The sequence below is a fragment of the Molothrus ater genome, chromosome 1 (assembly GCF_012460135.2).
Source record: "Molothrus ater isolate BHLD 08-10-18 breed brown headed cowbird chromosome 1, BPBGC_Mater_1.1, whole genome shotgun sequence".
In the NCBI taxonomy this organism is placed as follows: domain Eukaryota; kingdom Metazoa; phylum Chordata; class Aves; order Passeriformes; family Icteridae; genus Molothrus; species Molothrus ater.
The window spans coordinates 114,625,163-114,640,930 of NC_050478.2; the positions used below are offsets into that span (position 1 = coordinate 114,625,163).

Genomic DNA, 15,768 nt, shown 5'->3' on the forward strand with positions numbered 1-15,768 from the left:
GCCGCCGGGGCGTGGGCGGCGGCGGCGCGGGGCCGGGGGGAGCCGCGGGGCCGGGAGCGGGGTAGGCTGCGCCCGTACTTAAGCGCGCTGCCCGAGCCGCTGACGTCTTTCGAATTGGAGACGGGCTGCCCCGCTCCCGCCCCGGGCTCCAGCGGACACGGCCGGGGACGGAGGTGAGTGCCGCCGGCGGCGACCCGCGCTGTGCCCGCCCGCCGCTTCCCCTTCCCGGCCGGCGCAGAAAAGTCTCGCTCGACCTTCGCCGCCCGCGGGCCGGGGCAGCCCCGCTCGGGCCCGGCGGCGGCGCGGCCCGGGCACCGCTCCCTGGCGGCAGGTGGTGCCGAGGGGAGGCCGCGGGAGCGGCCGCGGGGAACGAGCCGGGGCGGGGGAAGGGGTCGCCGGCCGCCTCCGGCCGCTCCGCCGCCGGCGGGAGGCAGGGACCGGGCGGGGGGCGCCGGCCTCGCCTCCGCACCTGGACGGCTCCCGGCCTTCCCCGGGAAGCCGAGCTGGGCAAGGCGGCAGCTCCGCGGTGCTGAGCGTCAGGGACCGCCGGCTACCTCCTCCTGCCTCCACCGCTGTAACAGCCTAGAGTGCCGTAGGAGTTTTAGTACGGCCTTGGCTCCAGGGTTCAGAGTTTTAACGAGCTGGTCTATATTGCGGCATAATTAGCGAATTTGTATCTATATGTGTGTATTTAAAGCAGACCAAATGCTTTTCAATGGGTGGGAGCCTGTAGCGAAGTGCCCTGATGGTTTATGAACTGGAAAAGCCCTAGGGTTAAAGAGTGCCAGCAACAGCCCTGGTTCTCTGTGGTACAGTTTACAACTGTTAATGTGTTAAAGCATAATTAAGAACTGTGGCATAGACAAGCCTTCGGTTGTGGTTGGGCTCTGACCTGTAATCTGAAAGCAGGAAGGGAAGCCTGTACATGTGCAAAACCGGGGAGGAGGGGGAAGCACGCTTCCTGCCCAACTGCTCATTCAGTCACACAGCAGCATTTCGGCGTGACCCGCCTGCCCTTCCAGCTGATAATGTTTCAAGTCTGAAGTACTTCGGAGAGGGGGAGAGAGCAACACGCGCAGGAGCTATCAGACCTTTTGGGTTGTACTAAGAATGTTTAAGCATTTGCCTGCTCCGAGCTGTGAATCTTTATTAGAACCTGAACTGTTTATTCGTTAAGTAGGTGTTTAATGGGTTGTGTGCATTGTTCCTTAGAACGGGCGCGGTTGCAGACTCTGGTAGTGTAATCAAACCGAAAGCGTCAAGTGCAGTTTGTATAAGGAGCGCTGATTACGACGGCCCATCCTATGACTCCCAAGTATTCTTTCGGAGAGTAAGTCTGAAGTCAGAGTGACAATGTACACCTTGAGGCATGTCTGCTTAGGCGGCAATAGCAATGAAATGCAGAGTTGTAAAACAGACACATGCAAACAGCTAAAAATCTTGTATCAGTTGTGGTGAGTTAGGTGAGGCATTGTGGTATGCTGCTTTTGCTTCCTACTTCTCCCTTCTCTCCTCCTTTCTTGAAGTCTGTGATGATGCTAGTATACATGCTTGTGTTTCCATTTGAGTTGGAAGTGCCTGATCAAAAATGCACTTCCACCCATCAAAAAGGAGAACATTTGCCTGCATTGTTAGATTAACTTAAGCACTGGATAGTTCTCAAAGGAAAGTGAAAGCATTTCCCCAATGTTGTTAATTAAAAGGCCCATTTGCAGAAGATGATCATATGGAAAGCAAAGAGTACTCCAAGTACCAGGAAGTATACGTGCACAGCTTGTAAAACCTAAGGGTTGTTTACTGGGAATAGTTCACTCTTACCCAAAGAAGAAACCCCATCTAAAACATGGTTTTCTATGAGCCACAAAGGCAGTACTTGAATTTTTTGTAATCTGGTATCAAGCAAAACAGGCTTTTTACTGCAGGCTTTTTACTTTTTACTTTTGCACTTATCATTCCCTAATGTGCACAGAAACAGGTCTAAGTTAAGTTAAGAATTAGCACCAGTTTTTTTTTGAGAGTAAAAAACAAGATTAAGTTGTGTCCTTCATTAGCAGTACTTAAATTTGCTCCCTGTGTTTCTGATTGCATTGATTCAAGCAGTCATCTGGTCAACATTAATTATTTTTTGTTAGATTTAGTATTTGTTTGGAACACATACCTGTATTGCCATATGTGTGCTGGAGGCAATGTATAGGGAGCTGTAAAGGGAAAGAGGGTCTGCTGTTCATCTTGATGTCATCATCTTGGATCAGTGTAGAGTCTTGGCACTGAACTCTGTGTCTCTCAAGCTTACAGAGTCAGTGTCAAACTACTAAATGGTAAAAAATGTGATTCAAGCGTTCATACACAGTGTAAGTGGGTCTGGTCCCACCTTGCGGTGAAATCAGTTCTTTTTCTATTAAATATTTGCTGTAGCAACACAGGATATAGTTGGGCACTTGTTGTACCTGGAAAGCTCAGTGACGATGCAGATGTGATCCAGCTAAGGAGTAGGGACAAATCTGGAAAAGTTTACTTGTACATTCCTCCCACACACTATTAATTGAAGTGTCTACAGTGTGTTGGCTGTGAACAGCTTCTATGGAGCTGTTTCTCCTACACGTGGTCACTTCCTCCATGATACACAGGCTGGTGTGAGAGCTGCTGCAGTGGCTCCATTCTCTGCAGGAGTTTATCAGGGAGTGAGCAGTCTTGGTGATGGGCTAAACTTGCCAGTGTTGTCTTGCTATTACTGCTTTTGAAACAGCACTTTGCAAAAGAAGGTTGGGTTTTGTTAAGGTTTTTTTTTTTTAAGATAACAAAACTGTGTGTTGCTAGAAGGCCTTTATTACATCCTGAAATTCAGACTTAATCCTGAGTTACTGTTAAAAGTAGATACTTAACCTGTTTATTTTCCCTTTCTAGCCAAGGTACGAGTGTCTTTCTAGAATGTCCAGGCATGCAAAAAAGCTTAGAGATCACGATATAAATCCATGTCTAGCGGTAAGATGATCAAACTGAGATTGATTTCTGTCTGTACATTTCAATGTTAAATAATGCACTTTCTAGGGGACTGTTTTGTGGGTAGAACACTGGCATTCTAGCACTTTGCATTAAAAGTTTCTTAAGAGTCTGAAGGGGGGAAGGGCTGAAAATCTTCCATTATAATAAGCATGAAATAACAAGTTAGTTCCCTATAAATAGGAGTAATACAACTGCTGGCAGTCTCTTAAATTTTCTGTCCCTAAAACCAGAGCCTGAAATCCTGGTTAGACAAGCTTGGTTATTTTTTAAAAGTCTTTAGTGAGTTATACCAAGCATCATTGTAAACAAATATTCTGTGGCCTCTGCACTTAGTGTCTGAAGAGTACTATTCTCTATTATCTCCAAATTAAATTACTGCTTGGAAGTACTGATGATCCTTTGTAATAGGTGTTACTTTGCTCTCTTTGATAGTGTTCTTTCATCTGAAGAGCTCACTCCTATCTTCATAGATATTCTGGGACTTGTTAAAATATTTAAACACTGAGTACAGTAACTTCCCTCAGCTCTGAAGTATATTTTCCCCTATTAAAGGAAACAGATGCCACTACAAAATGTATGAATGACAACAACTATAACAAGGATATGTGTACTGATTACTTTTTGAAGTACAAAAACTGCAGAAAATTCTGGGTAAGCACAGTAAACTTTCTAAATTTTACTCCCTGCTTTGCTTTATGTATGTTACTTCTGACATGCTGCTCTCTGAAACCTTCAAACTCAGCTAAGGATGTTTTTATGGTAACTTACCAGCCCAGGTAGTACCAGTATGCGTTGCTGTAAGACTTAAGCACATGCACATCAAAGTACTTCACTTGATTGTTCTGGGTTTACTCTCTTGGATTGTGAGTCAGTGTTCTTGCAGTACCTGATGTTTTCCTTTGAACTTGAGTCACATATTTCTAGTAATAATTTCTCTTTTTAACTGATGCAGTGAAAAAATTCTGAGGCAAGGTAAGGTTATCTGGTTTCCCACTGGCTTGGATCATGTTTACTTTAACCTGATATAAAGCTTATTTGGTGGTGGAGAAATACTAGGAGGATCCATGTGCAGTTAAACTGTTTTCTGCTGTTTCCTTATACCATTGAAGTAGAGAGGTTTTAGCTTAGCCTTTAAGTACTTGTGCAAACTACAAAAAAAAACTGTTTACAGACAATTGTGCATTGGTCTGGCATAGAGTAATGGGAATACTGATTGCACTGTATTCTGAAGCAGCAAGGTAAACTATGAGGTATCTTGAACTAACTACTAGTACATTTAGTTATCAGCTAATCAGGCTTTTAGAGTACCTGGGTCTTGATATATAAAGCATTTTACTATTAAAGAATCTTGTTCATTCAGAGCTTGGGGAAATCTGTTCTCATGGTCACTTTGTTCTGTTTTCAGCATGGAATTATGATGCAAAGGAAGAGAAATGGTGTGAAACCAGAGATGCCCTCAGCAGAAGAAAGAAAGAAAATCTTGGAATCAACGGGGAAGCCCTACTGACTAGAAATCTGAATTGATTGACTGTTGTCACTGTACATATGAAGACTTGGCAGCAGCAAGTTACCATTTTATGAACTGGATTTTACAGTTGCCATATGTTGGATTAAAATAAGATCTTAAATTTTGAAATGTGGGAGCTTTCTAGGATAGAACTTTCTGGTTTGTTCCTACTTCCTGTCATAGGAACCTGGCCTCTTTTTATTGGAAGATACGGGTCTCAATGCAACTTGTGTAGAAACTTCTGGAAGTAGAAACTACCTTGCTGTGAAATGCTAAATATAAAATTAATGGGACTTGAAGAAAGCCTGTTTGAAAAGATGGGTTGGTGAGCATTTGCAGCGTGGTTCTAAGTTCTAAGACTGGAGCAGATTGAGAAGCTGGTACATGCAACATGTTTCTTGCACTCAGCTGTTCTGCTCAATAGCATGGATTTACCATGTGTGGTTTTATCACTATTTTCACGTGTTGAATTCTGTGTCCCCAGTTTAAATAAGACTGTTCACGAACTAAAATCCTAAACCCAATAAGCTTGTCATTGGGTCTGCCACTGCACTTGCCAGTGACAGCAGGAGCTTGCAGTAAGTCAGATCTGCAAGCTGTGCTAGTTAGAAGGTTAGAGAGATGGTGAAGATAAAACTGAACTCCTCAGGTCTGAGCTGCATAGTAATTTCTGTGGATAGTAAATAGATACTTTGGTGGCGGGCAGGCGGGGGGACTTGCAGACACGTAAACAGATCCTCTGAGTGACATGGCAGGTTTAACTATAGCACATCTATCTAAGACTCTGGACAGCTGAAACCTGGGGTTTGGAAATGCTTACTCATATGAGATTACAAAGCTCAGTTTAAACAGGTACTCTAATCTTAAATAAGGTTGATTCTTTAGCTAAATTGAACAACCAATAAATGTAAACATGTTGCTGTCTATTGGAAGCAGTGTTTTTTACCTTTTATCTTCTGGTGTCCTGGCTTAAAAGCTTGTATCCTGTGATAAAACAGAAACTGTCATGAGCTCAGGTTCCATGTGAAATCCTTTAGTTCGTACTGGGATCAACTTGGCAGAACTCTGGCTGACCTCATGAAGGATAGTGTAAAAGTGTTGTCTCTCTATTTAGACTTTTTGGAAAGACTTCATGGCTCTCTGTTTCTCCTGTCTGGCTTGTCTTGTTTCTTTCCACTGTAGGCCTATTTCTTTGCTTGCTATGATTTTAGGCTGTTTCCTTGTTGTTTGATCTGACTAGTAACTCCACAAAATCTGCTTTTGCTCTTCCTTTCTGCTCTCTGTTTAGATCTGAGTTTTGAAATTGATTGATCCTACCCTCTCTGTTGGAATGAGTGTGTAACTCTATGCCTTTTGAGTATGCAGTTCTCCGAGCAAAGCTGTACAGCCTTCAAACATGTCACAAGTTCTCTTGTCGGTTCCTGGCAAGGAAAATGTACTTTCTTGCATCAAGACCATAAGATTCTCTATTTCAAATTACTTTCTCTTTGCCTAAAGTGCGAACTTTGACATTTTCCTCTTTTTGTAGTTGGGTTTGTTGTTGTCTTTGGTTTGGTGGGAATTTTTTTGGATTTTTTGTTTGTTTGTTTGTTTTTGTTTTGGGCATTTTCATTGTTGTTTGGTTTGTTCCCCTGTGTGTGGAGCTGAATATACTTTCATTCTAGATTCAAGGGCTTGCTCTTTTCTGCCACATCCTTGCTATCTTTTAATACCCTCCTACATACCAATCTTTCCTCATTTTTTTTTCCCATTTGACACCAGTTCTTTTTTGACTGATTTTAACATTTTGGTCTCTTCTCATTGCAGTTTTTTCTACTACCTTTCTTTCATCTCTGATCTAATGGTATAGTCTTGCAGTGACTTTCTAATAAAGCTTCTTTTGAAGGTTGTGTGTTCTCTGTTCTCTTTAATAGTGAGAGAACTTCTTGCTTTCATTAAACTTAGCCATAATACTTCCTCATTAACCATGCCTCTCTTTGATCTTCTTGTTCATCTGCAGATTTTGGGGAGCTGTTGTTCTCTTCCTTAGGGCTGTGTCTCTTCAGACTCTTCTGCCTTTGCTGTCTTTCTGGCTTTTTGCCTCCCTTGGTGTGTGTATAAGGGCACCTTCTCTCCTACTTGGCACAGGTTTGTCATTTGCCACCTCTGCTGTATCTTGGGACATGTTCTTTGCTCCTATGGCTTTAACTACTGTTCTAGTGCTTGCTGTTTTTCTGTTGCTGTGCTCTTAAATTCTGGGCTTATGTTAAAATCTACAGTATATTTTATGTGCAAGAAAAACATCATCTTGTTCTTGAGGTGGGTATGCCCATTCTTCTTTGCATAAGCTCAAGTTCCTTAAAATTGTCTCATTTATCCTAGGATTGCCTTTCAGGTCTTCTTTGCATGTAGAAATGCTTGTAAGTATAGTATGTAGCAGTGCTTATAATGCATTTATAAGTTGTTGGTTGTTTTTTTTTTTCCTGACAATATTTGCTCGGGAAGCTTCCACCACTAATGTTATTTTCTTTTAAAGGATGGCTGGCCTATCTTTTGGCATTGATAGGTACCCTGTGCTGCTTTGTAAAGTGTTTGTAAAGAGCTAGTACTGGTCTTCAAAAAATCAACGAAGGAGATGCATTACTGCTTTCAGGCGTCAGTGCCAGAATGTGCGATCACAGGATGGGCGAAGGCACATGTAATGCAGGAACAGTTTTTTTTACATTAGACTTCTGATCATCAGTGGATGTACATGGTAAGCTCCCTGTCCCTGTAGATGCTACAACAAAAATGAGTTTAGTGTAGAACTGAGAGCAACTGAGAGCAACTGAGAGCAGTGACCATGTTAATTCAGGTAATCAGTAATCTGTTGTAGGGAATGTCATTTATTTCCATTGCATATTACTTACTGTTGAATAACTCTTCGCTCCCCCAAGATTTTTTATAAACTTGTGTTTTCTTCCTCATGTTGTAATGTCTCTCAAGAGTGATCTGTTACTTGAGTGTGAGTTTTTATTATTTTTATCCCTCACTTGAGGTTGCTGTTCTTGCTTCCACTGCTGAAGCTCGAGTGGTAAAGTGTGATAGCTTAAATATAGGCTCTTACGAGTTGAGATTTTTCCTTTTTGTAGTGTGATTAACTACCTTTGGTTGTGAGCCAAACATAATGGTCTTTTCCTCATACCTGAGAGCTTACATTCCACACTTCATGAAACAGAGGTAAGCTGCAATCTGCCACTCTTACTGGACAAAAAAACCCAAAAAGCTGGGCTGCATTATTAATTTCCCTAAAGCACACTCTTGTATGTTAACCCAGAAATTGTAACACAGTGGATCAATATAATTCATTAAGAAACAGAGAAAGGGATCTGTGGGTTGGGTTTTGTTTTGTTTTGGGTTTTTTTAAGGACATGTAATTACTCATTTTGCTTGTGATACAAGGACCAAATCTGGATAGTGGCATTAATGTTTGATAATTTTTTTGTTTGACAGCTGGATGGTGCTGTTGCACAACAGACTGAAAACAGAAGCTCTCCACCCACTACTAGCTCTTTCAAGCTTTTTTGGTCTCTTCCCACAGAGGTAGCAGAAATCATCCAATAGAAAGGAAAGATTGGTCCTGTCTCTACACTATAAACCGAAAAGGAGGACAGGAGTCTTAAATCATTGCTGGGAATCGGAGATTTCTGTGCAGCCTGAGAACCTTAGGATATGGTCCTTGATAGATCTTTTTCAGTGTGGTTATTTGATCACAACTAGGCACTGAACAGCAACTGTAGGCTCTCTCCCTGGTCTAGGTGTATATCCTGATTCCCATATGTACATTTTTGCCTTCTAATTTTTTCTGTTACCCTACAGTGCAAGGCCTTGTCTGACTCAGAGTTTTCTGCTACCACAATTGGGATGAGTCTGTGCTCTTGGAGATGTTCAAAGGAAGTTCACAAAATTGCAGAGTATGCTGATTTGGAAAGGACCCACAGGGATCATTGAATCCAAGTTGTCTAGCTCTGGAGTCCTGAAAATTTCTTTGGATTTAGCTGAAGCTTTTGAAAGGCAGGGAGTTGAATCTGCTGCTGCTCCAGGTCTCTTTCATGATCTTGTAATGAAACTTTTGCACTCAAGTGATGAAGAAAATGTGCAAAGATGAGCTTTTACCAAGACTTTTGCAGAACAGATAAGATGAATTTAGAGTACAAAATGTAATGCTGTTCTAATGCATTTGGAGACAGCTCTTAACTCATGTTAAAGGTATCTACATCTTTAAAGTTGGTCTTCCAAAATAGCCATGAAAGAAGTAATTATTGTGTGGAAAAACACCATTGCAGGCTTTTGTTTTCTTGGAAGAATCTCGGGCAACCGGAAGAAATAGTTCTTCAAGTATTAAAGTAGTAAAAGGTAAAACAAGCTGGCTGCTTCAGAATATTTTAACTTTTATTGCAACCTATTTGATATGAAGGAGAAAACAGAAGTACTGCATTTATATTAACTAAATGCAGTGGATCACTTAAACTTAATTGCTTTATGACATGTATGATACCATATGTAGTAACTCAAACCATCAGATTGTGAATAAGTAATTTTTCTATATTCTTTAGGTTTCTACCTTGATGACTCTTATCTCAAAATCCTTTTTTGGAAGAATGGTTCTGAAGATCCTCAATCATACTTGCTCTTAGAAGTCCCACTACCCTTGAGCTATGTCTTTACCTATTTTACTTAAATAAACTGCTATGCACTGCAATCACTTCCTGATATCAAGTGACTGGCAGAACACTACAGAATTCTGCATAGAACAAAATTGAGCTAGTGTCTGTCAAAATGGAAAACAATTGTAACAAGGTCATGTGTAATGATAAAAAAAGACTATGCTCAAGATAATATATTCAGTCAATACCTCATTTCTAGAAGCAATAAACAGCTCTAAGAGAAATTTACACTAAGAGAAATAGTGTAGGGACAATCGGGGTCATCAGCTCATGCCTGACTTTGAAGAATGTAAAAATATTTAATTGATGATAAAAGATTGCAACTGTTTTGGCAAAAAAAGATTTTGCAGTGATTTTATGGAAAGAGCCTGCTGGTAATACTTTGTTACTGTGTCACATGGATCTCAAATTTTTGTTTCCCTGAAATGTGGCTCCCTGAGCGGTCCTTGAGTGCAGTTTGCCTGCAGCTGTTGAAGTTGTCAGCAAATGTGGTTGCATATTACAAGTAGGGTGGTATTTTCTCCTATTTTTATTAAATAATGGAATTGAATGAAGTTGCTGCATTGGAATATGTCAGTCATACAGTGCTTGCTTCAATCTATAAGTTACAAAAGGATGGGATGAAGCTAACAAGATAAATCCTTAGGTAGGGGGTGCACTGTGAATTTACCATATCCTGCAATATCAGTTTTGAGTACTTTCTGGCTATATTTTTTGTGATGCTGAATGAATTTGAATGGATGTTACTGATAATCCAAGAAATGCTGTGTTTCAGTATTTATCTATGTGACAGGTAAACTAAAGTGGTTCTTAAGTTAAAGGTGACAGTTCAAGATGTTGGAAAAACTCTTGACTTTCAGATTGAAAGTGAACAGGTCTTGAGGGTTCTGTACCTGTTGACTGTTGTATATGGACATCAAAAGCCTATGGATGACAGAAACTTTGATCCCAGAAGTCTCTGGTGCTTCATGTTCTACCTTGCACTTTGGTGCTGACAGCGCTGATGGACTGCTTGTTCCTACCTCACCACTGCTGGCATTTATGGAAAAAATTTCATCAGCCTTGAGGATTGACTGTGAAGTCTGCTAGGGTGTAGGTGAAGAGAAGGAAATTTTTCTGCAAGACATTGTTTGAATGGCCATCTTTACAGCCATTCCCTTCAGCAACTGCTGTTCTGTGTCCCTTCTTCCTCCCTCCAGCAGGTGCCTCTGTGTGATTTCCCAGCATCAGTGCTAACACAGACCTCTACCCTGGGGCATGTATCCAGCTGCCCAATAGCAAAGGGAAAAGGGGATTAAGCATTGTTCTTCAGCCCAGCTGGACCTCTGAGCACCTCTCTGTGGAGCTGTAGCCACCCTGGTATCCCTGGGCTGGAAGGGACAATGTAGGGTGTCTGAGTAAGCAAAATACAGGAAGCAAATGCTGAAGTCACAACTGCTCTCACAAGTCAGAAGAGGCTTTCTGTGCCTGAAAAAAGGCTTAGCTATTCAAAGCTGTAAGCACCCAGGGGCTGTGATTCTTAAACTCAGAGCTGTAAGACTGGGTCCATCTGTTACCCTGGCATTACCCAGTCACCATCAAACCCTGTCCCTGAGCACCACATCTACACATCTTTCCAATAGCTCCAGGAATGGTGACTCCACCACTCCTCCGGGCAGCCTCTTCCAATGGTTCACAACCCTTTTGGTGAAGAAAATTTTCCAAGTCTCCAATCTAAAGCTTCCCCTGGCAAAACATGAGGCCTTTTCCTCTTGTTTGTTACTTGGGAGAAGAAACTGACTCTCACCTCATTACAAGCTACTTTCAGGTTGTTGCAGAGAGCAATGAGGTCCCCACTGAGCATCCTTTTCTCCTGGCTAAACAACCCATTAGCTACTTCTCATTGTAGACCCTTCTTGAAGAACACCTAGCCTTTCTGGACTTGTTTGCCCTTCAGGACTACTTCCAAAGCAGTGGTATCAACCAGGCTCCTAAACAGCCCAAAATCTGTTCAGTGGGTGTCCAGTGTGGCAGTTCTCCTGGACACATCTCCTTCCTACCCCTCCACCTGCTCCCTTCCTGAGAATCAAAAACTTATTTCATGATTGCATGCCCCAGATGGTTTCCAACAGTCCTTTTCTGTTCACAACGAGGGTGTCCTCCCTAATTGGCTCCTTTATCAGCTCTGTTAGGAAGTTTTCTTCCACACTCCAGGATGTCCTGGGATGTTTTCTCTCTGCTGTGCTTTATGAGGTGGCAAGTAGATACAACCCAGAAGGAACCATGGTCTCCTAGCACCTTCAGCCAGGCAGTCTAAATAGTCTTTACAGTGTGCTCATCTATTTTGTCATAGATAAAATCAATCAAAATCAATCATGCTCACACTGCAATTGGGTGCTGCAAGCATATGTGTATGAGGAGCAGAAAACCACTGGAAAGGCTCACTGGTAGGTCTTACATCTGCATCAAAAGCAGCTTTCAGGTTTCTGTCCCTTAAATTTTAATGTTCAAAACCCTGAGAATCAATTACAATAATAAAGAACACTTCAGTTCTTTTAGTGTCACTGTGAGACAAGAAGAGTTCATGAAATGCCTTGGTTTTCTGTGGTGTAGGAAAATTTCCAGCCAGGAGTTGGTAGAAAGCATCAGTATCTCTTTCTCCTCCAGTTTGGCAGCTGCAGGAAATCAGCCTGCCAGAAAAGCTGCTAAAAAGCTGGATGTTAGCAAACAGGCAGCTGCTCCTTGAGGCGGGGAAATCTCATTCTCTGACCCAAGTGGGTACAGATCAGCCCAGTTTTGTACAGGTCTGGAAATGCAGGCTGCTCATTTTTGATTGTGCTGGTGAGGTAACTTGTTGCTGATTATTGCTACCAATTGGCCTCTGTAAAGCCCCAAGAAGCTGACACTGTTTCTAAAATCAGAGCAATTTGCAAACTTAAAATATTGATTAATTTCATTAATTTGGTTTTGTTCATATCCTTTTTCGGGTCTAGAATTGCTGTTTACTTGTAGAAAATAATTCTTTGGGCAAGCTTTTCCTCATGATTTATTTCCAGTTCAGCTTTCACATTGCTAGACTGCACCAACCCAAAAGAAAACACATTTGCTGTTCAGTAAGGGATGAATACCACTGATGAGATGTGCCTGACAGAGGAGGTTCACACCTGTTCTTGCAGGTCTGTCTTTAGAAGGACATTCAACATGTGGCATTGCAGGAACGTACTCAGCAAATCTCTAGGTAAGGAAACTGACTTAAAAAACCTCTTTTCATCAAACTACATGGAACCAAATCAGGTACTTTGCTGAGAAATTTTTGTTTATTAGTGCAGTATAATTTGCTGCTTACCAAGCTCTGGTTCAGGCAGTGTTTGTGGGGGGAAGGCACAGTGGTGTTGGGAGGTTTCCTGCTGGAAGAGGGCAGCTCTGCTGGGAGCACAGGGGCGCTCGCTGCAGAGATGCTCCTCCTCTGCGTCCTTAAGGAAAGGACACAACACATTGCTACACAACCCATCCCAAAAAAATCACTTGACATGAAAACCAAAGAAAGCTCAGTTGTTTGGTAGCCTGTTTGATGCTTTCCATTTCATCAGTGATAAACACCAGAGAGAGGCTAAAGTAGGAAATTGTCAGAATAGCAGAAGGCATCCTAGGACTCTGCTTCCAGTCTCATAATTATTTCTGGGGTTTCTAACAAGGGCTACCATTCACTGTGCTACCTTCACATGCATAAAACCTTTTGTGGGTAGTGAATGTATTGGCATATGCAGAGTTCTTTCAAACGTCCATATTCAATACAGATTTCAACATCTGGACAACAAGTTATCTCTCTGTATCCCCAGGTAGCACAGAAGTTGGCCATGTTTTATAATTAAGTGTGATTTCTCCAAAGAGATTATTGCAGGAAAAAGAAATTCTTCTTCCATCAGAAGTTGCCTCCCTGTATCTTTTTCTCTGCTGGAAGATATGTGTGGTATTTGGGATATGCTTTTCTTCACAGTGGATCTTGAATTAAGGATCATGTGCTTTAGATTTTGCCTAACAGGTGGCCTGTCAGGTAGCTCACAGATAGTGTTGACTCCCACAGTATTTATCCAAATGACCTTAAAATGACTTATTCAAAGAAACAAAATGAAGGTCGTAGCCTTTCCCACCTCAACCCCGCATTCCAATAGCTGAAGTAGTGACATCTAATATTGGTTTGCCGATTATTTCACGTAATGTCACAAGAGACCCTACCTAACAAAACAGTAGTCAGCATTTGCTGGATAATGTAATAAGTGTAGAAGTAATAAAGTGGTATCATGGGTGGTGAAAAACAGGACTTTTGGATGCCTTACTCTGAGAAAAGCCATGATAAGGAGCTGCCTTCATAATAAGGTATGAAACTGTCATTCTGGCAGTCTAGTAAGCTCTGTTTGACAATGGGAGAAAGATACCTACTCAGGAACAGCAGGACATAATAAAGAGTTCCTGTACTACAAATAAGGGTAATATAAACAAAGTTTTTCTCCTATACATTTCTTACACTATTTATGGTATTTATGCAGATCATATTACTAGTACCTTTTTTTCCTTAGGTACTAAAAATCCCTAATTCTTGAGAGAAAAAATAAAGATGTTAGTCAGTAGCTAGGTGCTTCTTATGCATCTGCCTTGAATTTTTCCCTGCTATGGAGGACAGCTAAGATTTAATTAACTACAAGCAGAAAAAGAACTTCTAAATACCTCATAAAGACCATATTCTGCCAGCAGGGCCCAAAAAAAAAAAAAAACCCAAAGCAAAAAATATGCAAGCAATGGCAGCTAATGGCATTTCTAAATAGGCCTTCTCTAATCCTATTATCAAGATGGGTAGTTTGTACCTGTACCAATAGTTTAATCCCACTCCTCGTGTTCTTACATCTTCATCCAAGTTCCTCAAGGAGTTGCAACACATGGTAAATTCAAGTCCCTCCTCCCATCTGGAGAAGTTGGTGCAAAAAAAGAAGATCTAGGAGTATTTTATCTCTACTCATGTTCCCTTAGAATCAGCTTTTCTTGGGAAGCTGGAGCCTAGTTCTAGTCCAGTTTTCTTGTCCTGAGGTAAACCCAAAGTTTGCCTTTGAGAAGACATGTGTGTTCACTTTTTTCACCTCTACCCTTGATGGCAGAAATTGTTTTCAACCCAGGCTGCATGGTCAGAGTGGAAGTGCAGTAAAGGCTCCTCTTCTGTGGAAACAACTGATCAAAGTGATTATTGGGACTTATTTTGACTGTAGCCAAGTGTTCTGAAGCATTACACAGTCTGTGAATTTGTTTTTTCTTCGCTGTTAATGAATAAATCCACTGTGTACCTTTATGTTGCAAAGATTGGTGTTTCAATTGATCATTGCAGAACATGGAAAGCAACTAATAATTACTAGTTTGTTTGTTTTTTTTAAGTGGTGCCCATGATTAGTAGACAAAACATTGTGAGATAAATTGAAGGGCTGAGCTGTTTAACAGCTCACTATTGCTCCCTTTACCCTGTCCCATTGCCTAGGAACAGCTCATCTTCAACCTTCACCAGTTTTTACACTTGCTGGGTTCTACACTGGACTACTCTCATTTGCTAACAAAGCAACTTAAAGGGAAGAGCTTCTTTGTGGGCAGTGACTGGTCTTACATAATTTCAGACTTAAACAAAGTGATCATGCAAGCACTGGGACCCGTGAGCCTCAGGCACAAAGCAGCATCTGCTTACAGATAACCATTTGTGATTGCTGCCCTTCTGTTCAGTCGTGGACATTTAAGCCAAGTGACCTCCCATGTAAGCCTGGGTTACCACCAACCAAAGTGATGAGTCAAGACTGCAACAGCTCACATCCTCTGTGGCTCACCAGAGAGACCTCTAACACCAAAATACTCTAGCTGCATGTCAGTGACTTCAATTCCAATTTTCCCATCTAATTGTTTAACAACAAAAGCCTGCAAAAAAAAGAAGTCTGACTAACTAATCATGAGTATTGCTTCCTGTTTTCTGAAGCTAAACCCAGAACAACAGTTTGTGTAATGATGATGAACTGTTAAATAAAATTAAGTCTCCCTCCCTATGGACTTCATAATAAAAATGGTAAACAATGTTTGGCAAACAAAGCTGCAGGCCTATGGGCTGTCATTCCCAGATGGCATGAATTAGTGGAGAAAGGTTCGTTGTGCTTCCCTTCCCCAGCTGCCCACCCCTCCCTGGGTTTTGCATGTGCTAGCTTTGGACAGGGATGACTCAGCTGCTGGTGAATCACCTGCTGAAGTGCTGAAAGTGCTGGCTTGGCTGCAGTTCCTCAAGCAACAGTGAACTGTCAAGGCAGACTGGCAAGAGAATGATCCTCTGCAGCTGGAAGAATTTTTGTGCTTGCACATCTTGATTTGCTGCTATTAGAGGTTGCACAGACACTACTGTGATTTCAAAAGTGCCTATTGAAATATTGCTTGCTAAAAAAACTTCCTTGTGCAACTGTTGATTCATGATAGGGATTTTCATAGGCATTGCTCAAAAGCTGTCTTAATGAGACAACCGGCTGGTGAATGGCTCATGTACAATATAACTGGAGAAATGCTCCTAAGGGATGTTTCACT

General features: G+C 41.7%; 1 protein-coding gene across 2 annotated transcripts; it reads left to right on the forward strand.

Annotated features, from left to right (window-relative positions):
* The first annotated feature begins 45 nt into the window (after nt 1–45).
* Nucleotides 46–14,521, forward strand: CHCHD7 (coiled-coil-helix-coiled-coil-helix domain containing 7). 2 transcript variants are annotated; one of them, XM_036399753.2, is made up of 5 exons: nt 46–173; nt 1,213–1,330; nt 2,905–2,982; nt 3,556–3,654; nt 4,409–14,521. In XM_036399753.2, the coding sequence occupies exons 3-5, from the start codon at nt 2,929–2,931 to the stop codon at nt 4,508–4,510; spliced, it is 255 nt and encodes an 84-aa protein (XP_036255646.1). In that variant the 5' UTR covers nt 46–173; nt 1,213–1,330; nt 2,905–2,928; the 3' UTR covers nt 4,511–14,521. The 2 variants fall into 2 exon arrangements, with proteins under 2 accessions (XP_036255646.1, XP_036255638.1); XM_036399745.2 differs by lacking the exon at nt 1,213–1,330 and having other exon boundaries at nt 89–173.
* The last annotated feature ends 1,247 nt before the right edge of the window (nt 14,522–15,768 follow it).